The sequence below is a fragment of the Nelusetta ayraudi genome, unplaced genomic scaffold (genome assembly GCF_046127955.1).
Source record: "Nelusetta ayraudi isolate G7.1 ecotype Tasmania unplaced genomic scaffold, CSIRO-AGI_Nayr_v1 ptg000019l, whole genome shotgun sequence".
NCBI classification, from domain to species: Eukaryota; Metazoa; Chordata; class Actinopteri; order Tetraodontiformes; family Monacanthidae; genus Nelusetta; species Nelusetta ayraudi.
In genome coordinates, this window is record NW_027466069.1 from 4,475,557 (window position 1) to 4,502,500 (window position 26,944).

Here is a 26,944-nt window from a genome sequence, read left to right on the forward strand (position 1 = left end):
TGTAAAAAAATCAACTTTTGCAAGATCTTGGACATTGACCCGGTGTCCCAGATCGCGTTTCTTGAGAAACTTTCAGGAACACTTGGAATGCTGTGCGGCATGACAACACATACACACAAACATGCATGCACGCACATACACACGCGCACACGCCCAGGTTACGAAAGCTAGCAGCGGGTGCTGCACAAGTTTGTTCCCCTTTAATTCTCCATCTCCGGCGTCTCATTAATTCATGTTTGACTTTAATTATTGAGAGCTTCTCAATGTGAAACTTCTGTCTGTCTCTGATGGGCCAGAAGAAAAGGTAATTACTGTGAGACGTTCTTTGATAAAGCCGTGGCTCCTACTGAACACCCAGAATTCCTTCAGTGCACATTCAGGCACTGGGACGGCAAAAATTACAAAAGAAAAACTCCAATGAACTTCTTTTACTCAGTTTCTTCAGAACCTCTTGCTTCAGACTGGTGGTGGTGGGAGAGTTTCTGACCAATAGTGACCATGTGGCAAGCAAAAATCCAAAATTTCGCAAGACTGCAGTGTTTAATGTAAAATCATATTCTATTTTTTTTTTTCTTAAAGATACCTCTGTTTTGAAACCAGACTTATCGCCAGTCTGTTGGTTATAAGGAGCAGCAGCTTCAATGACCTGGGTGATATACAGTGGCGTGGATTTTGTTTTCCTATCTGTAATTATTTTGGCCAAGTTCTTATTTCCAAAATAACGAGGATAAAAAAGTGAAGCTTCTTCGACTACTTTTTTTTTGAGGGGTGGTATAAATAGTTCAAGTTAGAATCTACTCATTAAAATATATATAGCTTTTTTCATGAAAGACTAAGCAGCAAATTAATTCTTAATTTTTGTATTAAATTGAAACGCGGTGAAATATTTTGCCCGCTGCCACCGTCATTTTTCTGTGTTGGATAAAAAAAACAAAACAAGGAAGGCTGGAGAGGCCTTGGAGAGGCCTCCGCGTGCATGACGAGGGTGTAAAGCTGGTGGATCAGACTGAACAAGTGCGAATGTCTGGATCACACCTGGGACAAACAAAACCGCTGTCCCACCACCGGGGGGGCTGGGGAGGACCTGCGGCGGCGCCACCATCAACCATCCGTCTCGTCATTCATTATCATCAGCTTGTTGCGGCGCCGTGGAAGCCGGTGCTTAGCGCGCGAGTGCTTAGCGCGCGAGTGCTGCGCTCTCGCAGACAGTGAGAGTCTGGCTGGTGGCCCGAGCTGCAGCCCAGACCTCCTTCTCGCCGCCTGGAGATCAATCCTCTTTATAGATTTCTCACTTTTCATTTATCTCTCCCCCACCCCCCCCCCCGACTCCCCCACACACACACCTTGGGACGCGATCTCCTCCCGTCTCCAGCGTTTACAACCGACACCTTCAGACCGCCGCCCAAAACAGCCACGATCGCCTCTGATTAACGTCTGCGGTCCGACTGCCCCTCTAATAGAGTTACACGCGGTAAACAAAAAAAACAACAAAACATGCAATCACTCCCAGGCCTCCCCCCCTACCTCCCCCCCCCCCCCCCTCCCACTTTTATCTATTTTTTTAAGCTAAATGTATGTACTGAAAGCGAAACGCTAACCTAAGTGTGCTGTCAGGGCCGATTACAGCGCGAGGGGAATGCGTGCGTGAAATGTGACGCAGCTGCCCAGGGCCTGCAGGAGGGGGAGGGGGGGGGGGGAGGAGGGAGCGGGCGGCAGAGGGGGAAGAGAGTGAAACATCAACAAACCCAGTCACAGCTTTGACCTTTGGCCTTGTGTACCTGACGACCATCAGCGGGCTCCCCTGTCGGGGCTCCGTCCTGTCAGCTCTGGCCCACGTCAAGGTGCTGCGCCGCCGCACGGCTGCACGTGCTGCGTCTCCGTGAGTTACGCCCCCCCCCCCCCGCCTCACCTTCTAATCTAATCCCGCCCCCCTCCCCCATCACTCCTCCGACGACACACACACATTCACGCACCCCAGGTGGCCTTTCTGCCGCTGTTTGAACATATTTACTCACTTTGTCGGACACGAGAGGTGGGGAATGGCGAGCGCGGCCGCCCTGCTGGCCGTTGCCTGATCCGCCACTTCCTGAATTATTTGCCATCTGGGGACTTTTTGGACGGCACTTTAGAAATTCCTATAAAATCCATGTGAAAAACAAATTATTTTGCTGTTTGGCTGCCTTTGGGTCGGAAGGTCTTTCGAACACCTGGTCAATATCAGACGGCATTTGGTCGAGGTCAAAGTTTGGACGGCGACCACAGACTGGTGAAGGCGGCTGCAGAAATCAAACCGGTTTACACTTGCAAGGAGTTAAAAGGTCCCAAGTTTTCCAAAATGGTTTTCTGACACTACTGTATGCCTGCAGTGGTCAGAGAATCCATTTTTCATTTCTTTGGCTGTTGCTAGATTTCAGAAAGTGTGTTTGTACAAAGGCTGCGTTCAGACTGCGGGTGAATCTGATTCAAATCAGATTCCTTCTCAAATCTTTTTTTTTTTAGGGCCGACCGCTTTTGGCAAGTGTCCAAATGGGATCTGGCTCTGTTCAGACTGGGCCACATTATTGACCCATCTCCTGTCTGCTCTATTACGTTACAGCTCCGCACCTGGAAATGCGCTCTCTGGTCTGGCGCATTGGGTCTTGTGTTGGTGTGTTTGGAGCTGTTCACAGTGAGATTGCGATTTGAAACCTTCCGAAGGTGGTTTCAATCCATTTTCCAAAAATCGTATTTCATGCGATTTGTGACTGTTCAGACTACACAAGAGCCACCCGGTTTCAATCTGGATGGGGTAAAAATCGGATTTTGCCTGGCAGTCTGAACGAGGCTAAATATAGTTCATTAAATCAGCCTTTTGTGATGTCACAAAATCCGTGGTGAGTAACACTCCCTGCCGGGCGTTGCCCCGTGAGACCAACTTGTTTCTGTCCCCTTCAAAACATCTAGCGGCCCAACAATGAATCCCACTGAGCGTTTTTCTCTTTCCACTGCAGGTTACAAACAGAGGGCTAACAAGTTTTTGCGTTACAGTGATCAGGACTGGCCGCTCGACTGGTGTCTGGGAAGACAAATGATGATCGAAAATGTGGGACGGTAGCTTCGCGCCACTTCTTTATGTTTTTGTTCTGACACCTCACGTCTCATTTTCCCCCCCTTTATAATTAACAAGTAGCTGTGAATGAGATGATTAAACGCTGCAATATTAACGCGGGAACCACTGAGACAGACTTCAGCCTGCATTTCCAGCAGACAAAGGCCGCCGCAGCCCTCTGACTCCGTGCTTTCAAACACATCCGTAACTCCAGGTCTTATATAATTAATACAGCAGTATAAAGAACTAAGTGGTCACGTGGCTCCGCTAATAACTTGTGACGGCTCCATCCTTAAATCACAGAGCGGAGCCAGTCGGCGCTGGAAGCTGGGGGACTTCAGAGAGCTCAGCCGAGGAGCGTCTGACACCCGGCGGAAGCTTTTAAAGCAGCGAACACGCTTTGTATTCATTTAAATCTCCGGCAAAGTCGGAGCAAGCGAGGTCACAGCTGCTGTCGTCCACCCATTTGTTTCTCATTTAGTCTTTTGAAGCGCCGCCTCAGATTTGAAGCTCCATCGCCGAGCCGAAAATCACTTGTTTTTATTGTTTTTCGGCGCAGTCTGATTGAATTCAGTTTCTCACTTTCTAAGATGAAGCAGTGAAGTTGGACCGAGACGTCTATTAGATCTTATCTCGATAAATAAGAAAATGCTTTCGATGCAGAACAAACCCAAACAGGAGGACCAGCCGTGAAAACGAATTCCATCCTTCAAAATGCAACAGGTTTGCGGTTATTTCAGCTCTGAAATCTGACACATACATGTTGTCAAGCTCACATGTAAAGGCTCTTAATATGCAATTCTGAATCACATACCTTTAAAGCAGCACTGTGAAGTTTTTCTATTATTATTTTGAATCCATTGAACTCAACAAGCAGAATAGAGCCCTCCCGTTGAAACAGAGCCCCCCCAGCTACGCTGTGACCTTTAGTCCATTACAAGTCAATGAATGGGTCTAAAAAGAACAAATTGAGACTATGAATTGAAGGTAGAAATACGACAGTGTTGCATTACGGAAGGTACTGACAAAGACGGGTCACAGGATGTGAAGTGCTGAAGAGACTGGCAGCAAAGAACAGGAATGAGAGCTTTTCACAGTCATGGAGACCATGATGGGCGACTACATGCCTGTTTTGAGCTGCTGCAATTTGTGTGCGTGCGTGCGTGTACATGTGTGCGCCTGGTTCATTCTTATAGACATTCTAATTGACAAAAGACTCGTCCAAACAAATCTGACATTTTCCTTTCTTCCCTCGCTCTTCCAAATGTGTTTTCTATGGGCTGTTCACCAGATGGATACATGAAATAAATCCACCATCCATCAAATTCATTATTAATATTTAATACTCCCTGTCTGTAGCTTCCATATGATCCTGCCACCTCCCTCCGTTCCCTATGACTTATTGCCAGTGAGCCGAGCTCCGGAGAGCTAAATTTAAAACCCGGCAGCGACACCTGGAAGGCTGCTTCCGCCGGGGAGCTAACCCAAAATGAAAGGTTTAATTTTGGATTGGGATCAGAATGTGTAAATCCCCGAGACACCGCCGACGCCTCTGAGGTTGAGACCTGACACGGCCGGAAAACCCGCAGAGGGCCGTTCCTCCTCATCACCTTTAGCACCCGGCGAACCCTGGGAGCCGACCTGAAGCGCGCCGGCCGCTCTCATCTCTCCGTGGCTCTGTGTCGCACGGCGCCGTGAGCCCGTCGGGCGCATATGGCGCCTGTTAATGTCACGTCTAGCGGATTACCGTGACGGTCTTGATGCGACCGCTGCCCCTGGTGCAGGTCCAGCCGGATCGGTTGAACAACAGGCTGCAGAGCTCCCCCTCCAGGCAGGGAGCCATCTCACACCACTGGCGGCTTCGCACGATCCGGGCTGGTGGGGGGAGTGGGGGGGGCGAGAGAGCGAGAGAGCGAATTAGAACAACGAAGCCACACGTCAGAAGAGAGAGTTGTTTTTTTTTTGTTTTTTTTTTAAATATAAACAACTTCTGAGAAAGTGACTGCAGGGCTGCAAGGTTATTGCAATTTGACAGTATGATGAAACCTCGCTAATACTTTGCTAGTGAGAAAAATAAAGAGTTAGTGAGTCTGGTCTTCAGTAAACAACAAGTGAACTTTCAACATTTGAATATGCAGAAAAAAAAGTATTACTGCATGGGTGATGGCTCACAGCTTCAGGTCAAATATATTTTTTTACCAGCAAAAAATTCTTCCCCGCACCAAAATCATTCCTTAGTTGAAGAAGAAGAAGAAGAAGAAGAAGAAGAAGAAGAAGAAGAAGAAGAAGACCTTTATTGATCCCACAGTGGGGGAATTTGCTTAATTACAGCAGTGAAACTGTATAGTGCAAAGATCGAGAATTATATTTAATAAATTAATTAATGAATTAATTAAAGAAAACTGACCTTTCAGTATGGGAGAATGTTTTTGTTTTTATTTAGCTTGGGAGAATGTAAGCATCACTTAAAACATGCTCATCAAATGATCAGATTTTATTAAGGTTTACTGTGAATGTATCAACACCAGCTAAACACCTTTTAAAAGTGCAACATTTTACTCTGAGTGAGCAAAATGTTCTGTTTTGTAGCTTTCAGAGCAAAATTCAGCTTCTTAAGTTGCAGTTTTTTAATTTAGACGACGTGGCGCAACATTGGTGTTGGGTCTAACTGTGCCAATTCTTCATCTTCTTATGAACTGAAGGGAAACAACAAGGTACGAGCTGACGGATTGACCTACATCAGAGACGTACAGTGAGCCACAAGGGTCAAAACAGTCTCACACAGTCGGCAAAAATGGTCGAAGCGCAAAAGTGTGGCGTCCTTGGCAGCTGTTAATTCCAGTCCAGTTCGGTCTGTCCATCCCACTTCTTTTCACTTCTCGCTCATCAGACTTAAAACTGGCCCAGTCGAAAGAGTTGGACAAACCCGCAGCTTCTGCCGCCTTCACTCCTCTCCGCTCCGAGATCCTCATAAGCCAGTGGAGAGCAAAGGATGATGGGTATGAATGTGCAGATGGTGACTCTAGATCCCATTTCCCTCCTCTCAGCTTAACTGTGACTGTGGGATAAAGTGCACTTCCTGCCTGCAGGAGCCGCCGTTCGAAACTGTTGCATGTCCATTCGCCTCTGACGCCGAGGCACTTTTGTCACCACAAAGAAGCAAAACTGCCGATCCGTCCAGAAGAAACTGTTCCGTCTTTATGTCAGGAAAGTGTTCTCTCAGCGTTTATCTGCCTCTCGTCGGATCGGCGTGTCTGAAGTGCCTGTACTAACCTTTACAAACCAGCTGGCGTTCCATAAAGTAGTCTCCAGCTGGGTGGTGGGGGGGGGTAAATAAAAAAAAAAAAGGAAGCTTTTAACGCGTTCGGAGAGAAAGTTTTCGTTTGAAAAGGTTGACGCGTGTATTTTATACGGGAACAAAACATTTCGACGGTTTCACGCCGCAAAATTGTATCACATATATTTATTTATGGCTTTTCTGTGTAGGGAGCTTCACAGCTACCGCCTCCCTCTCACCTGCAGCCTCGGGACAACGTGTCCATTAGTGCCCTGTGGTTGACTCCGAGGCTTTCACAGTGTTTTACAATCATGCACCCAAACACAGCGGCCGGCCGAGTGCGCGGCGAGACTCGAATCGTGAGGGTGAATAAAGCCGCGGCGTGAAAGGAGTGAAAGGTTGCGCTGGGCAGCGAAAGGTTCCCAATTGGTGATAAAAACACCAAACCAGCTCCAGGACGACTTTCCCACTAAAACAATATATGAACCGAAGAGAAGGGTAACTTTCAGGATGGAGTCATAGCAATAGTGTGGATGAAACGACCGTGATGGAACAAACTTTTTTCACGGACAGAAAAAAAAGACACGGCGACACACCGAATAGTTTCCTTCCTTTCCGACACCTTTCCCCACCGTCGGCCCTGAAGCCGACGAAAACACGAGATCTGCTTCCACCGAATGATGCGCCTCCGTTTTAATTAGACGCCGCCTCGGTTGTGCGTGTCTGCAGGGACCCGATGCCCTGGATTTTTATTTATTTACTTATTTTAGGGACTGTTTTTTAAAATGTAAACAGCACTAATGGGGCTGTGCCAGGAAATGAGATGGAAGAAAAGAGAGGAAAAAAACAACAACAAAGGTTCAATGTAAATTAGGCCACAGTGAGCCGCTGATGTTTTAAAAGAGGAAGATATATTGTACTTAATGTATCTATATTTAAAAGGCCTCATATTTGATCTGTTTTTCGGGTCATCATCTTTTTCCCCCATTTTTTTTCATCCTTGACTCAGGATGGCAGGATGATAATCATCCAAAGAAATCTAACGATTTCCCGAAAACTGCACATTTAGCCCTCTGTTTACAGTCAAATCACTAAAACTGGTGTTTTTTTTGTAGACCTTCTTTGTGGTTGCAAAGATACAAGAACAAGGAGTCAGGTCAGTTGATGCAATTCCCTCCACGGTCTTGGTGTAGCGGAGCGAGGATGGGAACATTTGAGGCGTTCACTGACAGCCAGGAGACATGAGATACGGCGAGGAAACATTGGTTTAAAAAAAAACAAAAAAAAAACAGACTTTCCCCCCTGAAATTCTAACTTGCACGCGTGTGCTACGACAGATAAGAGGCACGCGTGTGCGCACACGTCAGCCGGGATCGAATCCATCCTCCCCGCCGACGTAGACGGAGAAGAAAAAAAAAAACACTTCACAGTCTGCAAACTAACCGTCTGCTCCCAGATTAAAGGGAGAGAGTTTAAAGAGGCAGTGGCGGCGCCAGGCTGCTAGAGACGTCACTCTGTCAGAGGGACTCCGAGGCTCCGCCCCCCCTTCGGTCCCGTCCGCCGCACGCCGACGCTGAATTAGTATTCTCCTGCAGTCGGCGGTGATAAGCGCTGATTGTTCTTTGCACAGCGCGCTAAAGCAACAGCGAAAGGTTATCGGCTCTCTGCGGACGCGGCCGGGGCTGCTGCCGCCGCCCGCCTCCGTCCTCTGGCCCCCGGGGGGCGCCGCATTGTGCTAGCGGCTAGCAGGGCCGTCCCAATGTGGATGGGGAGGGAGGAGGCTTGGAAGACAGAGAGGTGTGGAGGTGTGGACGGTGACGACCGCTGACATTTGGCCGGCAGGAATTCCTTGTTAGCCACCTGGAATTTCTTTTCAGAGCCCTGACCGCGGGCCGTGTTAATGGAGCGCCGCCAACGCCGCCACCTCATGTATGTAGCCGCACGCGCCAAGAGAATGCCGCTCTCCCATCGGCAAATAGTAGAAATTTGTCAATAGATCGGAGGACGGCGGTGCGCCGGCCAGAGGAACAAAGCAATCCAGAGTCCAGGCGTTTCTCAACAGAGCAAATAAAGCTTAGGAAAATATTAGAAAAAAAAAAAAAAAAGATTCCCTCCTGCTCCAAATTCCGAGCCGGGGCCGCGGAGCTTGGAGCGGCCGAGCGAAATCAGAAACTGACCTTCCGCCGCCGCCTGACACGGCAACACGTCGCGGTGAATTTTCATTCTCACGGCCTTCCGTGAGGCGCAACAAAGCGCAGATTTATCAGTCGGCTGCAGATGCAGTTTTGAGTACATTACAGGGCCCGGCAGAACTCAATTTCCAGGCCGCGGCGGAAGAGCTGAGTTGGCAGAGCGGGGAGGGGACGGTGGGTTGGGGAGGCGGGGTGGGGGGGGGGCGGTGTTTAGTGCTGACTGGACCGTGCAGTGCATCGCACACGGTGGCTACCCGGGGCTGGTAAAAATAAACGCCTCCTGCTCGGGCCCCTCCGCGGCTCGCCCTTGCTACTTTTTCAATGTCGGCGGCGGCCGTGTGACTTAATCGACGGCGACTTGATGACTTTCCTGTTGCCGCTGGTGCGGCGGCGGCGGGATCAGCGAGCACCTCGTCACCAAAATGGCGTGGCTGCGGCGTGACAGCGACCTGTCTCTACCCATTAGAACCTGTCTGTCCACCGCGCACAGGCACAGGCACACACACACACACACACGCATGTGCTGGGAGACGCGTTAACAAGCTCGTGTAGCACGACCGCCCGCACGTACATCAACGGTGGAGCCGAGGCGGCTCGAAAAATCATCTGTCTGATGGTTTAGGTCAGCTTAAGGTGTTTTAATAGACCCTTTCTCAGAGTTATTATTATTATTATCATTATTATCATTATTATTATTATTATTATTAATATTATTATTATTATTACAAAAGTCTGACTGATGACAAAGCTGAGATTTGGCATGACTGTTTTCTCTTTGGTCTTTTGTGGTGAATGAAGTTCACAATCAGTGGCAGTCAAAAAAAAAAAACAGAACAACAACAACACGGGGCTAAAATCTCAAAGCCAACTTTGAAAGCCAGCCACAGACACTCTCATTATACCGGCGTTTGGAAAATTCTCAAAGTTGCACTTGAAACATGAAAAAAAAGAAGCTTTTACCATCGCCAGCTTCGAGTGTTTCTGATGTCGGCCGGCTAAGTAGAGGCGCTCAAATATCAAAATGAACCATTCATTTTCCATTCAAGGATGGGTTGGAGCGGTGGGCGGGCGGGCGGTTGATACAATGCTGTGAAGGTTGCAGCAGCCCGCGGTCAAAACCGCCTGGTTCCTGCCGCACTTGACGTCTTATTATTTCTGAGGCCAAACTGCTGGGGAGAGCCAGACAGGAAGTGACTCTGGATGGCACCTGGGTGGCCTCATTTCCCCGCCCCCGCCCCCTCCACCCCCTCCACCCGGGGGAGGGTGAACGTGAGGCCAGCTCCCCCTCGTCAGCTGCCAGGGTCCCTGCTGGGGTTCGGCTCCGGACCTCCAACCGGATCACACGCGAGACCATCTGTCCCATTCCATCGCACGCTGCCAAGCTCCGCCCCCGGCCCCGCCCCCATCCCATCCTATCCCGTCCCGGCGCAACTTGGGTGGGTGGTGGCGGTGGTGGTGGTGGTGTCGGGGGGGTCGGGGGGGTCGGGGGGCGGTGGAGGGGTTCACCGAGTCCTCGAATTAGACGTGTTTGCAGTTTCTGATGAAATTAAGCCGGTGCAGATGCAAAGAAATAACATCAAATTTTTAACCAAAGCCTCGGGCGGCTCATTTAAAATGTATTTAGATGAGGTACAGGAGACAGGAAAAGGCAGCTCCGGTGACAGTTTGTGAAATGTTTCAGAGGAGGAGGGGAAAAAAACAACCCAGCCGCAGCAGCAGCAGCAGCAGCAGCAGCAGCAGAATGACGCTCGTCGACATGAAAGGAAGCGCAAACGACCAAAACAATGAAGTGGGCGACTCTTCTGGTAATTTGAAAAGCAGATTAGTTCACGAGCCACGCTGGGGAGAATAAACTCTCAAAAAAAAATCAAAAGTAGCAAGTTTTTCCGGCAGCCTCTTCGCCGGCTGCCGTTAATTAAAACTGCGATCGATGGATCAATTTCCTGCACGCTGCACGACCTGCCACCGGGAGGCGGCCACGCCGGCGCCTCCTTGCTAATTACGATAACAGAAAAATAAAAGTTTACACTGGTCGCAAACGCAGCCGAGGCTGTAAAGCCTCCACGCTTCCCAGCGGTGATGACTTTTTTTTATTTAGGGGGGCAGGGGGGGGGGCGGTTAATTAAACTGATTCGGCAGCAAAGTCGCATCTTTGGGTGGGCGGCGGTTCGCTCAGTCACACAGCGCGAAATGAGGCTGAGTGGAAGCTCGGCGATATCAGCTTATCTCCCTGCACGGAAAACAGCCCTGGCTGTGAGCACCCAGCACTACGGTCGTGTTCAGAGGGTCACTGTGCTGCATAAAGCCCCCCAAAAATAACAACTACTGACCTCAACTTGACCTCCAATAGACGACCTTATCAATCAACTGATGACTCTTCGAGTTATGCAGCCAATCAGCAGTGTTTCAGCCCAGGTTCTTTACTTTTGCTATGGCTTCTGAGTTAATTTTTTTTAATTTTTCCCCTGTTAGAGAACATAACAAAAACCCACCACCACCACTGTCGCCGCCAGCTCTTGACTGAGCTCGTAGCAGCAGCAGCAGCAGCAGCAGCGTTCCAACAATCACCTTCAACTCTCTCCGGACGCTTTCCACGAGCTCCTCGCCAGATGGAGATGTGACGTATACAGAGAGGATTTTTTGGGGAGGCGGGGGGGGGGGACATCCCATCTGGGATGACGGCCATGTTAATTTAAAAATAATTGTGCCTGAAAGTCGTCAAGCCAGAAACTTTTAATTAAATTTTCTTAAAAAACATGTTTCAGCCCCGAAGTTATCTCAAAAGCTGTGTTATACGAGCGTGTCTTTAAACCAAACGGCTCGTAGTCCGGCGGGCGTGTGCGCCGTTGCACGGGGCCACTCCAGTGTGCAACCGGCGTCATCTGCATTTTGCGCCCCATTTGCTGTCAATAATCATTCAGCCAGTGTGAGAGCGGCTGCTGCGGCGGCGGTGGCGGCAGCAGCATATAAACAGTCTGGCTGCAGCCAGCAGACTCTTATCGCGCCGGCCATCGAGCTTCATGTGATTACAGTCTGACGTGGTGGCATGGCAACGACGGGCCGAGCGGCGACGGCTGGAGGGAGGGCAGATTAGAGCGAGAGCACGGAGACAAGAGAAGGAAGAGAAGAAGAAGAAGGAAAAAGAAGGCACGTAATCCTCCTGTGTACGGCGCGCAGCGGGCGAGAACTGCCAGTGCGCCGACACTGCTGGCTGCACGGGAAGAAAGAGAAGAAGAAATAAGTCAAGTCAAGATGCGTTCTGGAAACAGCGGATGAAAGGAAGTTCCTGGAGTCGAACAGCAGGAAAAGGTGAAAGGAGGAAGTGCAGAGCAAACAAGTAGCAGGAGCAGCTGCCGCCAATAACGTTCAACGCGATGCATGCAAACTTTATTCACCGGGGGGGGTGAAGCTGAGCGACCGGCGGTGCCTTCAGGGGGTCGCTGGAATAAATTGCAACAACGAGATAATAACACGCGTTCGATTGTTCGCTCGCTTCAACTTTAGAGCGGGAGAAAAAAACATCTCAACTCAGCGCCGAGCAGAAACCAAAGCCTGGAATTCCAGCTTCCACTCAATTAGGAGAGGAAACGGCGGAGAGACGAGACGAGCGCCCGGCTGGAAAACCCTGACGGCCGGAGACACTGTCAGACATCAAACGCAGCTACTGTAAGTGATCGGGCCGCGTTTCTGCTCACAGGAAACAGGGATGACGAGAGTCGCCTGCAACCGCTGCAGGAATTAAAGCGCTTTAAAGAGGGAAAAAAAGAAAAGAAAAAGAAAAAGGAAGCCGGTCGAATATAAAAATGTGTCAAAAAAAAAAAAAATGACTGAATGGCGAGATTGCAGCAGCGAAGCCGGCTGTTTTTTTTTTTTTTTTTTTCTACTCGAGACCTTCAGGGCGCGAGAGGATGTTTATTAAAGTTTCACCAGCACTTGACTTGGAGATGAGCGCTGTTCCCGCCGCATTAATAATCCAGGCAGCCGCACATGAAGTATTTCACATGTCAGACGAGCAAACAGACGGCTGAAGGAACAGACAGGTCCATTAACGCCCACCCGCTTCATTTAGATTGCCAAAAGGTCAGGCAGATACGGCGACGCCGAGGGAAAAAACAGCCAGTCGCAGGTTAGCAGCGCCGCCTGAACAGTCGGCTGGGTTTTTTTTTTGACGGCTCGCACCGACAGGAGACGAGCGTTCGTTGGTTGATTGAGTCGTTTCTTGCCGAGGACGAGACGCGGCCACCTCCAGTGAAATCATTGGACGCTTCTGATATTTTTCTTCCTTTATTGGAAGCTGTTTTTTTTTTTTTTTTTTTTTTTTCAGGCTTCCCTGCCTCCCAGCGAAGGCACGATGCAGTTTTTTAGTTTTACACAGCCCGGATTTCATGCCCTCTAAGATGGTCTCCTCCCCGCCGCATTCAGCACAACGCAGACAAGTGCATTAATGTTTTATTTGGCTTTGACCTGGAAACGACTTGAGATGAAAGAAGGGCGAGAAAAGCGAAATCAGCTACTGAAAGTTATTTCACGCTTCCAGAGTCTTTCTTCTTTCGAAAATTCTGTAAGTTTTTGCCAGTTCAGTCCAACTCTCTCCACGACCAGGAAACACAAATATTAGCCTCCAGCCCGCTTGAAAGGACACATAAAAGCAGGGCGGTTATAGTGGGCGGAGCCAACATCTGGCTGGGGGTGTGGGGTATCAGTGCCCCTTGTGACATCACAAAAGGACGATTTCCCTCAAAAAGAGAGTTTCTCCAAAAAGCGGAGGGAACAAAAAAAGGAAACAATTTAGTTTTCGTTTTTTGCCTGATTTCCTGAAAATTCAAAGGCAAGTTGCAGACAGATTAATATTCGCAAAAAACACGGAACCTCTGGGACGACACAGTGTAAACACAGCCACCAAACGTTTCGAACAAGAGAGAGCCGACCGTGCACACAAAAGAAGAAGAAGAAAAAAAAAACATGGACAAACTACAGCGAGAGAGAGAGAGAGAAAAAAACCAACAAACATCTGTGCAGTTTCCAGGCTCTCCACAGTCGCCTGGTGACAGTTTCCTCCACCGTCAAGAAATAACTCTCGCACCAGCGGATTTTAAAAGGCAGCGATTGGACCCCTGCTGCTGCTGCTGCTGCTGCCGTCGCGGTTGCCACCGCTGCTGATGCTGCTGATGCTGCTGCTGCTGGCCCTCGCTGCACCCATAAAAAGCTCAGTGAACGTGTTCTGGAGGCTCAGCGACGCACATGAACAAACCATGAACAAACACGTTTATGAGGTTAGAGAATAAATAAATAATAAATAAATAAGTGAATCAGCTAAAGTGCTTAGAAGGGCAAGCCGGGCCGTTTGAGGGAATTCGCATCAAAAGGCGAGTGAAAGCGAACAACTGGGAGCTAAAGGTCAGAGCGGATATCAGGGCGGCGGTGGCGGCGGTGCCATTAGACCCGTCACATGAGAAAACGCTTGCATGGCAGCATCACAGCTGGCAGCATTCGTAGAGAGAGAGAGAGAGAGGGAGAGAGAGAGAGAGAGAGAGAGAGCTCCTCAGCAACAGGTTCAGCATTAAAGCGCGGCGGCTATTTAGTGGTGTGCAGCGTGCGACAGCGAGGGGGAAACTGCTAATAATTAATTTCCCGCTGCTGTAATCACAGGCCCCTCGGTAAGTTAATTGGCAGCTGTAGAGCGCAAATGGTGGCGGAGGCAGCGGCGAGGAAGCGGCGGTCCAAGGTCTCTGCGGGGCAGCAGAGCGCGACGGGAGCCAATGAAATGGTGGAATGTGCCGCAGCTCCCTGGGATTCTGTCCAATGAGAGAGAGAGCGAGAGCTCTGGAGCGTAAAAAAAAAAAAAAAAAAAAAAAACCTGGAGGAGAACTGCGCAGCTCCCCCTACTGGTCGTCTTTGACCATGGACGGGCATGAACTTCCTGTTTGGACAAATCAACCAGGTTGCAGTTACGGTGGAGATCTGATTTTGACTCCTTCATTTGTTTAAAAAAAGAAGGCCAAAAACCGCCATTCTGTTGTTTGACCAGCAGGGACCGCCAAAAATGGTTGCAAAAATAAAGAATACGACCAAAACAGAAGAATGCAGCAAATTCGAACCTTTATAAACTGGTTCAGATTTTTTCTGTAGGTTTATGTCACTACTAAAAAAAATAATAGAGAAAAAAAATCTGCAAATAGGACACAATGTTAATTTCCGACTTGAGTTGAAAACAAACAAACCAAAAAAACTGAAAACGTGAAATCAACTCAAGGCTCAAGTTTTCTTCTTTACCTCCTTCTTCTTAAGTTCTTTAAGATATTGGTCCTATTGGCTGCTTTAAATACGAGAAGACATAAAAAAAAAAAAACGTCCCACAAATGATCGAGCAACAAGTGTCTCATGTGACTGAACGGACTGAACGTGGCGATAGAGAAAAAATATCCTACAGATTCTGACGAAACTCTTTGCCAGAGTGTTGTAATTACTGCAGCAACAGAATGGACGGACGCGCATCATTTCCGCTTCAAACGATTTCATTCACGAACTTGACTGTGTTTGAGTAAATGGGGCCGCGGCGGAGACGTGGTCTCTGGGGAGGAGCGGCGGTGCAGGCGGAGGGCAGCCGGCTGCAAACACGCAGCTAGGCATGTTTTATTTATTTATTTTTTTCCTCTCCCGTCGCCCGCAGGCTTTTCTTGACGCTGCGCGAGTCTCGCAGGCGGGCTGCCGCGTTTCTTTTTGAAGGAGGCGGTGGTGAGGGGGACGAAGGATGAATGAAAAGATGTTTTAATGCATTTTCATCTGTTCCGGTTGTTGTCGGGCGGCTGGAGGTCGCGCGGACGAGTGAGTCAGCGGCGGCGAAAAGGCAACGAGAACCTCATCAGGCGGGATTGTTGCCGTTGCTGTTGAATCGACGCGACCTCGGCGGTGAACTCTATTGTTGTTATTCCATCTGGCTCCATTCGTCTGCTTGCAGGATGCAAAATGAATGAACTCCGAGAAGTCAAAGAGATCCTGAAACATTCTGAAACAAGTAATGATGAAGAAGAAGTTTGCTGACTCTCGCCCGAAGCTCCTCCTCCGCCATACGTTTCTCCTCACAGACGAACCAGGAAGTGAGTTTGTTGGCTCGCCACCCTTTCTGATGCAAAAACCTTTCGTGTCAAAGCCGCCGTGAACCATGGCAACGTCTCAACAAAGGCACCAGAGGTCATTGAAGAAGGAGAAGAAGAAGAAGAAGAAGAAGAAGAAGAAGAAGAAGACGAAGAAGAAGAAGAAGGAGAAGGTGGCAGATGTTTCACCACGGCAGTGAAAAGCGAAGGCAAAATTACGAGGGGGAGGTGACCTCACATCTGCAGAGCTGCTTGCAGCCAATTGGATTCATGCACAAATGGTCTTTGTATTACTAATATTCTGGGTAATCTCATGGACTGTACAGGACAGGCTCCCTTTTTTCATTGACCGAGTTGTTTCATTTTTCTCTTGAGAGTAAATATCGTGAAAATTTGCTTGAAGGTTTTTCTCTTTTCTTTTTTTGTCAGTTGACAGAACACAAATATCATTATTTTACATTGTAAACGAAAATTAACTACTCATTTATTCAAGGTTCCAATCTGGAATTTGTCGCCGTGACGCTAACGATGATTTAGCAGCGTTTCGCGAATAAATCGGCTCCTCGGCGTGGGCGTGGCCGACTAAAATAACTCCAATAATGATGATGGCTACACCGCCGCCGACACCACCACTCAGGTGTTGCGCTTCGCACACCTTAACCGGGAACCTATCATTAACGCTGTCTGCTACACCTGTGATTTGGCCGTTATGATTTGTCAACGCGTTCCCATTACTTCAAGATGTCTGCTGTTAGCCGGAATGATAATAATAATCATAATAATAAAAAAAAAGCTCTTGCGAGGTGAGTTAATGGCTCCGCTCGCCATCGCCGCAGTTATTGATGTTCGTTTCCATTGCTTCTGCAGCCGCCGCCGCCGCCGCATTTTGTCTCCGCCGTCGTTAATTTTGTTTACAACTTGTTATTTTGGTGTTTTCCCGCCGGGACCGCTGCGCCTTCATCGGCATTCCTGGTAGACCGGAACGGCGCTCGGTGAAAAATACACAACAGCCCCTCTGTGTCTTGACTGATGTGCGCGGCGTGGGAGGATCAATCTCTCCAGAATATCAATGCCGGCGGAGCAGGGCCGTGTTTTGAGTATCGAAAATCGACCTCAAACATGATTGAAAGGAAAATGAATCGCCGCCTCCGGATCGGGAGGTGTGGCATCAGCACCTCTGCTGATAGCAAGTCTTCAAGAAGAATCAAAAATATTTACGTGATAATTAGATTTTTTTTTTTTTTCATAATCGGTACAAAAGTGCTATTTTTTTCTCCACCTATCCGTTCGTCCATTATAATACAGCACTCAGGCTTACGGGGGTCTGCTGAAGCTTCTCCCAGCTGTCATAGGGGGAAGGCAGGGTGACACCCTGGTCAAGTCGCCGGTTCATCGCGTGGCCACATAGAGACAAGCAACCATTTTCTCTCACACACACACCTACAGACAATTTAGAGTTCCCGTTTCACCTCACATGCATGTTTTTGGACTGTGGGAGGAAGCCAGGGAACCTGGAGAGAAGTCACATAGAGACGCGGGGAAGAACATGCAACATGCACGTTGCATGCCACAAACCCGCAACCTTCTCGCTTTCAGTCTGTGAAGGTTCTCAGCCATCCATGGCATCTAACAGTAGAAGGGTTCGGTTGAGGCTTCCTCAGTGAACTGAAGAAGCCTTTCAGATGAGAGGCAAAACGTCTTCAAGATCGCAGGAATAGGTCAAGCTTACCCAACTTAATAAATCCCTTCTACTTTCATGCTGTCAGCGCTAACCACTGCACCACCGTGTCGGCCCAGTTTCTTTTTTTTTTTTTTTTCCCCCAAAATGTTTGAACACATCTACTTTTCCCTTGTTCATTAAGTAATTGAGTAAGTGTGTCTTCATTTTATAAAGGACTGGCAGGACTCGGGTTTGCACTTTTCCTGATGTTTTCTAGTGTTTTTCTGACAGGCTGAAGAAAACCTCGCTGGCAGCCTTTGTCTGTTTGTCGCATCACTTTAGAGTGAGACTTCGATCCAGCTTCCTGGCAAGGTTGGATGAAAGGTTGAACACAGCACGAATTGACTGTACGTTTCTGAGCGGAGTGGAATTCAGCTCATGCACTTTGACGTTAAGAGACTCTGAAGAATGCGACCTGACAGAGGAAACTCTGCGGCTTTCAAACGGACAAGCGCAGCTGTTCCAGTTTTCAGAGGAAAATCAAATCTTTTTTGTTGTTGAAAATTAAATAAATAAGTAAATAAATAGAATGTTTAACCTGCTGCCAAAACAAAGGTGCAATTCAATTACAGGGAAACTACCATCTGCGGAGCCTTTCCCCTCCCCGACCGTCCAGCTAGCTTGTGACAGGTTTGAGAGGAAGGTCACCCGGCTTACCGTCTACACAGGCCGGCCTGGCCCTGGTGGTCCCGGCGATCTGACCTCTCCGGCAGGCGCAGCGGGCCGTCTGCCTGGCGATGGTCCGCCGGGGGAGGCTGCTGTCCCTGTTGAGCATCACGATCTCGCAGGTGCCCACCGCCAGCTGGCCTGCAGCAAGGAGCAAGAAGCACATCCAGTTAGCATGACGAAGGCTTCACGGAGGGATGGGCGCTGGATGACAGATTATGAGGAAGAGCCTTTAAAGAATCAGATTTTGTTTGATTTGTGTTTTAAATATATTTGACCTGTAAGGTAAAAAAAAAATGTTTCACTCTCTAAATTATTGCAGGAAATAATAAATAATAAACAAACACCCACCTCAAATGTGTATTATTTATGAGGCACTTTTAATTTATGCCCTATAAAGCACATTACGCGCATATAAAAACAACAACAACATGCTTTGTGTGTGTGTGTGTGTGTGTGTGTGTGTGTGTGTTTGCTATCCTAACTGTATGAGCTCTAATTTCTCCTCCGGCATCAAAGGACAAGGAATTTGGAGTGAATAGGAGCCATGGAAAAGATAAAGGATGGATGTCAAAGTCTCCTTTTCAGCTTTGAGCTTTGAGCTTTAAAGCAGTGAGCAAAGCCGAGGCGTCCTCAAAGACTCAGCATGTCGCAGGAAGGAATATCAAGAGATCTTCCATTACCAAGGAGCAGATCAGTGTAAAATAAAAGAAAAAGAAAAAAGGGAAGGGAAAAAATATTAAAAAAGTGTTGATCTGCATTTTTTTTTTTAATATTGCACATTCGGAAAGTTAAAATAAGAGAGAAAAGCTCAGTTCGATAACAGTGTGAGACATTCTGGCCTCCAGTCAGAGGAAGGTAAAAAAAAAAAAAAAATGGAATAAGAAGAAAAAAAGGGAACATCCAGATGTTACCAGCACAGCGTTTAAAAGCCAGCGTCTGTCAGGGAACAGGGGTGTGTTGGTGCCCACGGCAAAGTTATGGCTGCACATCTGTGATGGCACCAGTTTGACTGCAAGGCAACAAAAAAAAGTCATACTGAAGCTTCAGCAGCAGCAGCAACAGCAGCAGCAGCAGCAGCAGCAGCAGCAGGAGCATGTGAGTGAACTAAACTGACCTGCCTTGCAGTCCAGTTCAGTCGAGTCCAGGTCAGTCCGGTCTAGTCTAGTTTAGTCTAGTTAATTGAGTTCAGTCCGGTCCAAATTAGTTTAGTCCAGTCCCATCCAGTCTGGTCCAGGTAAGTCCAGTTTAGTCCAGTCCAGTCTGCCAGTGGCACTGACCAAAAAGTTTGGTGCGTTTTAGTCCTAGTCAGGAAAGTCCAGCCCCTTTCCCCACTGAGAAACTAAGATTCTCCCACTAACCAGAAACAGCAATTTCACAAACTCTGTCCCCTGGTTCTGCTTTGCCATTTGGCCTCTTTTCTCTCGACTGCTAGATCTGCAGCAGTGCGGAGGGATGAGGACAGGACGGGACGGAGGGGACGTAATAACTTTAGTTCCTGTCGTGAAAAGAGAACTTCATTGACCACCAGATTGAAGATTACAAATAATGAAATTATTGACAGTAACATCCGCTTCATGCTCACCTTTTAGTATCAGTATAGTAGCGTAATGCATAAGGCGCTTTTTGTTTGAGTGGAACATTCAGGGTGCATTTAGGTAACGTTTAATTACCTTTTTTTCCAGATGTTTCCGCAGTGTTTCCGCTGATAATTGACTCTAATATCCTGCCGCTAAAAGATAAGCAAGTTTTAATGGAATAAAATGGCTTCAGGGCTCGAAAAATAATAATGAACCGATGCAACAATAAAACTCTACGCCGGCACTTAAATTAAAACAACGTTTCAGAGAGAGAAAAAAACAAAACAAAAAGGAAAAGGTAAAAAAGGGAGATTCAATAACCGGAGCCTCACAAAACCAATAAGGACGAGAGAACCAAGCAAATAAATCTCCAAATGACTGAACGGAAGAGCTCGGAAAAGTTGGGCTCAACTTACTACACCTACACCTATTCCCTCAACTATTTGAGGGAATAGCAATAGAAAGTCTTCTATATATGCAGCACATAGATGTATGTGTTTGTGAGTATGTATATATTAGGGGTGTGAATCTTTCACTCACAAAACGATCCGATTCAAATCTCGATTCACGAGCTACGATCCGATTCAGGGACGATTCATTAAAAATAGTTAATAATATGGTATGACTCGATCTGATTCGGTTCAGTGCGATTCAATACAAATGGACAATTTAACCACAAGTGCTTATTTTCACTTTACCGATCTTTACCGATCCAGGGCTCCATCAACCGATGCACTCGGATCGCATACGTCACAAACCGATAAGCGATTCAAATCGGTTTGTCTTTACACCACTAGTATATATATATATATATATATATATATACATATATATATATATATATATATATATACATATATATATATATATATATATGTATATATATATATATATATATATTCTTCCAGTGTTCCTGTCAGACCGGCGATGAAATGAAATCAGCTCAGTGAAGGTGGATTATGTTGAACCTGGGAGGTCAAACCCCGCCATTTACACACACAGAGAGACACACACGCATACACACACACACACTCACTCTCTCTCTCTCTCTCTCTCTTCGTACAGCCGTGTCCAGGTCTGCTCAGCAGCCTCAGAGACTCGTCTGATGCCAGAACACAAATGACTCATCCAGCGGCAATGACTGGCTCCTGGCGACAGATTTTTGGAAAATTTTCCAGATGACAGTGTTGCTTAAAATGAACACCGGTGCAACTGAACACCCCAGGGTTTGAGTGCAGTGCGTGTGTACCATTCACACACTCCAAAATGTTCAACTGTTTTACTCCCAACACCCATCGCTCTTTCACGGTTTTAGAATTTAGAGAGTGGAAGATGTTCAGTTGCGATGTTCAGTTTTTGGAGCTCTGAGAAATAAAAAAAACTGTCGTCTGGGTCAGGAACGTTGGCTAGGGTAGGAACGCTAGCCAGTAGCAGCCAATCAGGACACAATACACGATAATTTAGTGGTCAAAGAACGAAAGCCACAAGCAAACAGCAGCGAAAACAGCGCGTCCTATCCACAGAGGGGACGTAAAGGTGAAAAGTGGCTTCTGACTCCTCACGTGCCGCATTTCTGGGCGTTTTCGCACCTGCATATCATTAGCGAAAAACCTGTGTGGAAACGAAGCAAAGGTGGCGGAGATTACGGCCGCAGAGTCGCCGCAAAAAACACCACAATTTAACGCTGCACTCCATTCTTTGTAGATCCGAGCTTGTCACTGTTGGCGGAGTTTTTCTTATGACACAAAAACTGACAAAGTGACAGATGAATCCATCCATCCAGGGCGCGCCAGTCCTCTTCCTCATTGGCTCCTCCTGGTGGACTGCGGAGGTCAGCGAGGTTTTGTAAACCCTTCGGTGAGTCGTGGACCTTCACGTGCACGGAGCACCTTGGACGAGACAACCGCCCTGGAGGCAGCAGCGGGTCTTTCCACACCGAGAAGCCGAAGCTCTGCTCCTTGCAGCTCCTGTCCTGAAGCCTGAAGCTCCGCCCACCTGCTCGGGGAGGCGGAACCAAGCGGAGCCCAAGTTTGGCTTTGCAGAAGTTCCACCGACGTGCCCACCTGAAACTTCCACACGCAGCTTCCTGATGATGCGATCGTGCCGTGACCTTTTGACCCCAGAGCTCCCGTCGCTCCGAGCGGCGGAGATCTTCCTCGTCAACCTCGTCGCTATTTTTAACATTCTAACACAAATGCGGCAGGGGGCGCCGGCGGCGGTGGCGGCCGGGTGAAGGATGACGTGTCGCCGCGACGGTGTCGGCGATGACATTGAGAAGACGGGCCACAGGAGGTCCAGCGCTGGGGACCAGGCCCCGCCTCCAGCGCTGACTGATGACCCTATCATCACTGAGTGGCAGCGCTGGCAGGCGGGGAGACGCTCACTCACTCGCTCGGGATGGGACGGGACGGGACAGAAACACGCAAACAGCTCAGAGCCGCCGGGGTACAGCGGCGGAGCTCAGCGATCAGTCCGAGCTGGCTGCTTGAAAACTGGAGGTTTTCATCCATTATTAAACTCAGTGGACATAAAGTTAAATTAAATACCCTCAAATTTCATCTTTGTTCTTGTTAATATTAAACAACTTCATTCAGTCTTGGTTCTTTTCCTTCTTCGGGCTTTTGTTTCATATTAAGGTCATTTCTTCTTCCAGCGTCTCCTTCGTTTCTCTTTTTTCTTCCGCCCTCCCGTCTTTCCTCTCTGTTTTTCCTCTTTTCTGATCTCCTAGCGTCCTGGTTCTTCTGCCACTCTTCCCCGTGTCTTGTTCCTCCTCTTCTTCTCCTCCTCCTCCTCTTTGAAGACCGTACAGCTACATCTGTACAGTTCGCCCGTTGCGATAACCCACCTTTATCAGATTCAGCAAACACATCAAAAGCGGCGGCGATCAACCCGATCCGGAGCTGCTTTTCCCCCCTCTGGGGAATCTGCCATCAAATGATATGATGAAAACACCGACGCAGATACCATTTCCATATTAAAGCGACCTCTCGTCACGGCTCCTAATGACTCGCGGTCGGCTGACGTTGGCGCTGAGGGCTTTTTACAGCGTTTTACTACAAAAGAGCAGCTCTGCAAACTCCGGCCAGAACCGTATTTATTTAAAATACAAAAAAAAAAAAAAAAAAAAAGAAGAAGAAGGAAAAAAAAAAAATCCTCCTACTCCTCCTCGTTAAGCTATCGCGGTTAATAATTCATGACAATGTGCATTGTGTTGGGTATTATTTCCCATAAAGACGCAGCCTGAGCCGCTGCTGCTTACTGGCTCGGCGAAAAACTTGCTGGCACGGAATCTAAGCACCTTTTTCCTTTTTTTCCCTTCCCTTCTTCTTCCTTTCCCTCCCTCCTCCGCCATCCCTCCTTCCCTGAGAGAGCCAATCAGGCCCTAATCACTACACTGGCACACAATAATAAGTGTGAGTGATTATCTGCTTCTCCATTGTATGTTCCTGTCTCCGCTCAAGTGCCGTTCTCAGGGATGAAAATGGGCCGGCCGACAAAGCCGGCGGTTTAAGGAGCATGACAATCATATTAACATGCGGCTGCTCGGATGTGAATTCAGCTGATCTTTTTTTCTCTTTTACGGGAGATTTAAAACATTGTGTTAGCTGATATAAATATTAATGGCGCAGGTAATCAGTCGAAAATTGATTTGCCCGGGCTTAAGTGATCAAATTTTAATTTGTAATGAGCCCCTCTCGCTCCGCCTCGGCCTCGCCAGCCGTTCCGCGGCGCGCGATTCAATCAGGTTCCTCCTTTTCTTTTCTTTTTTTTTCCCGCCTCGTGCGACTTTTCCGCGCTGTTTGGGGCGTCGGCAGCAGCAAATTACGCCGATCATTACCGAGTCATCGGAGCGGCGAAATGGGCCACGCGCGGAAAAAGTCATTTGTCTCTCTTGAGCACACACACCAAAAAAAAAACTCTGTGAAAAAAACAGTCTGTGACCTTAAACCCGAAGTTGCAACCTGACGGAGAAAAACGTTGATGTTGCGAACAAAAAAAACACACAGTTCTGGTTAACCAGCCCTTTGTGAGGTCACAGAGGTCACTGAAACCTCCCAGAGGGACAGTGCCTGCACCCCCAGTCAGGCGTTGGCTCCGCCCTCTGAGACCTTCTTGTCTTTGGCGTCTCACAGACTTGCGTAAGCCTCGGATTCAACAGGAGGCTGAAAACAAAGGGCTAAATATGCCGGAACCGAAGAAGCTGTTTTCGTTTTTGGATTTTTACTTCCACTGGAGAATGAAAAATGATCTGAAAACAGCCAGAATATGGGACCTTTAATCATCTCTTCTGACAGTGAAGTAAAAAATAGGGCAGAGACATCACGGCGTTATCAGCAACTGGCAAAATCCAGCAGTAAAATCTCTGTGCGACGCCCATGAGGCTCGTCAGCGCCGGAGCGCCGGCACGACTTCCAACATCCACGCACCACGACGTCATCTCGCAGCCGGATCTCAGCTCGGCGGAGGGAAGCCATTCATCACCGCTGGCTTCCACAGTGCCGCTCCTCCGACTCTGAACGGCCCGATCTCGCCTTTTCAAGCTTTCGGCCCGTCGTTGGCCGACATCAAACAGCGGCTCGACTCCGGCCGGCACGCGTAGCTGGCGACGTGCCTGTAACAGGACGTCAGGTGGAGCCGGGAGGATGTCGGACCGACGCCGGCCGCCGTCTCCCGCTGGCGAAAGGGGCCAGAAGCAGCCGAGCGAAACGTGTCACATGTTAATGCGGCTCGGCTGTGGCGAGTCCCCCCCCCCCCCCCCCCGCTGAGATCCCAGCTGCTATATGGATGCTCGGCAGAGTTGCGATCGATATTAATGCAAGCCAACAGCTCCGTGCTGAAGTCAGGTGGGGGCCTGTAATGGCATCTGAGTATGCAATTTCATTTCGGGGCGCCACGATCAGGAGTGACGGGGCCGGGGTGGGAGGGGTGGAGTCGGCGGTGGTGGCGGTGGTGGGGGGGGGGTGTGTCGGCCTGTTTCGGGACGAGGCTCAATTATCCAGCCTGCTTTGTTGCGGAGCGGGAAGAGCAGAGGCCAAAGCTGCAGCCCTGGATTGTGCAAACAGACACGTCCAGGGGTTTCACTCCACAGTCGGCAAATTGAAACTACCGGCAGCGGCGACGGGAGGAATCGGCCCTTTGGGAGCCAGAGTCGGACTTGCTCTCTCTCTCTCTCTCTCTCTCTCTCTCTCTCTCTCTCTCTCTCCAGGCTCCTCGCACTCCACTCCTCACCCTCCGAACGCCGCCTTCTGTGTGACATTGCCGAGGGCGGGACGCCGGGGAGCGTGTTGCCCCCCCCCCCTCTCCGCCCCCGACACGACGTGCTACGAGTGGCTGTGAATTAGCCGCCGCTGTGTCGAGCTCCACATGTGTGTAGAGTCCGGGTGGGGGGGGCGGCGGGGAGGGGCAGGTGATGGACCTCCGTGGCGGCGACGTGGCAGGCCGGCCGTCCGGGGCTGCAGGGATGTTACAGTGAGCAGCAGCAGCAGCAGCAGACAATTGGCTGAGGATGAATAGAAAAAGGCTGCAGGCATAAAAAGCGGCCATGCAATATGCCCGACGAAAAAAAGAAAAAAGCCGCTCTGCGGAATGGTAATATGGAGAGAGAGTAAGAGAGAGAGAGAGAGAGGACTGTAAAGCCACAGTGACTCACTTCCATTTTCATTCAGGACGCCCACCCCTCCCCCCCCACCCCCTACACCCCAGAATGCCATCTCCACTCAGACTCAAACAGAGCGACGGCGGACATCAGGAGATTATTGTGACCCCATAAGTATACAGCAACCACCCGATTATGGGGCCTTTAATATCCAAGTGAGGCCCTCTCATAAAAAAATCACAATCGCGGCGGCGAGGCAGAGGACGTGGAGCGAGCGAGTGAGTGGAGCCGGGGCGTGCGGGCGAGCGGGCGAGCGAGTCCAATCATTCACACCACTCCGCCAGCCGGCGAGCAGTTTGGAGCCGATGGCTTTCCGCAGAGAAAATAACAATGCGGGAGCCTCGCCGAGCGGCGCACTACACTCAGCCACGGGGGAGGTCAGGGCGAGATGGAGCTCGCATCCGGGCTGCGGCGGCGGCAGCGGCGGCGGTGAAATACGAGCTTTTTGTCGGCTGCCAAATTGATTTAGCTGTAAAAATTCTTTTCATTTTCTTCCATAAAGATGCTCATACTTTTACAGCGCCGCCGTCACCGCCTATAGGAGTGGGCCGCGGCGATTTGCCTGGGAATTTTCAACCAAGGTCATAATCAAAGCCCCCCCCCCCCCCCCCCCTCCACGCACCTCCAGTCGCCCGTGTAGAAGACGAGCAGGATGAAAATCGTCCTTTTCACTTCAAAACGTGGGCAATTCTCGGCCACCCTGATTAGTTAGCGACGTGACAACGGCTGCCAGATTTAAAAGAGAATACCAGCCGCAGACTTTTTTTTTTTTCAATTTTGATTCATCGCTACGACTTTGCAACCGTGAAATCCGGCAGGAGCCGATGAGCTTCGGATAAAAAGGGGAAACAAGAAGGAGGCACAATTAACGGCCGCTTCAGTGACTGGGGATGAAAACCGGCTTGAAAATGAGATTTGGACAGGACGCGTCGTCCTCGCAGAGAGAGAGGGAGAGAGACAGGGAGAGAGAGAGAGAGAGAGAGAGAGAGAGAGGGAGAGAGAGAGAGAGAGAGAGAGAGAGAGGGAGAGAGAGAGAGAGAGAGAGACCGCCGACTGCGTTGGTGAGTCGGTCGTCAATGGAGCTCTGTGCCCGTTGTGAAATAAAAAAAAAAAAAAGGGAGGGGGAAAAAAAGGGCAGCAGCGAGTCACTGGGACGCGGCGTGACACAGCCGGCAACCTCGTCCGGGGGAAGGAGCGCCGACATCCAGGCGGGAAGAGATCTGCTTCCCCGACGTCGCTGCAGGATCCCCAGCGATGGTGTCAACAGGCGCCGATTGAATCATTCAATTCAAAGTGACACGTCGGTTGTGACATTAGGCATGTGTTGCAAATGGAACACGGCGTCGCCGTCTGATGTGCTAATGCGGCGCCGCCGCCGTCCCTACTCTGACTCATCCCAACAGTCGGCGGCTGTTGCGACTCTGGAAGTCTGTCAGCGGAAGACGCTGGTTAACGTTTGGTTGGAAAGGAAAAAAATTGGAGAGCGATTTGTTTGTACATGAGCTGCAGGCGAACCAAAAAAAAAAAAAGAAAAAAAAAAAAAACAGCAGGAAACCGAGATGTTGGTTTTGTTTATTGCGAATCCAACGGGTCCAATGGAATATATTTGGAAAGTGGACAGGCATTGGACTCCAGACACCCGACTGCAAAGAAAAAACCTTCAGCGGAACT

At 49.1% G+C, this 26,944-nt stretch overlaps 1 protein-coding gene across 1 annotated transcript in view; it reads right to left on the bottom strand.

Moving 5' to 3' along the window:
* The window catches only part of tafa5l (TAFA chemokine like family member 5, like), a 41,521-nt gene that overhangs the window by 10,389 nt on the left and 4,188 nt on the right, over positions 1 to 26,944 (bottom strand). The window contains exons 2-3 of the mRNA XM_076026535.1: positions 18,029 to 18,178; positions 4,836 to 4,963 (exon numbers count right to left, since the gene is read on the bottom strand). Of these exons, the coding sequence (XP_075882650.1) occupies positions 4,836 to 4,963; positions 18,029 to 18,178 (278 nt within the window). The remainder of the gene's footprint in view (positions 1 to 4,835; positions 4,964 to 18,028; positions 18,179 to 26,944) is intronic.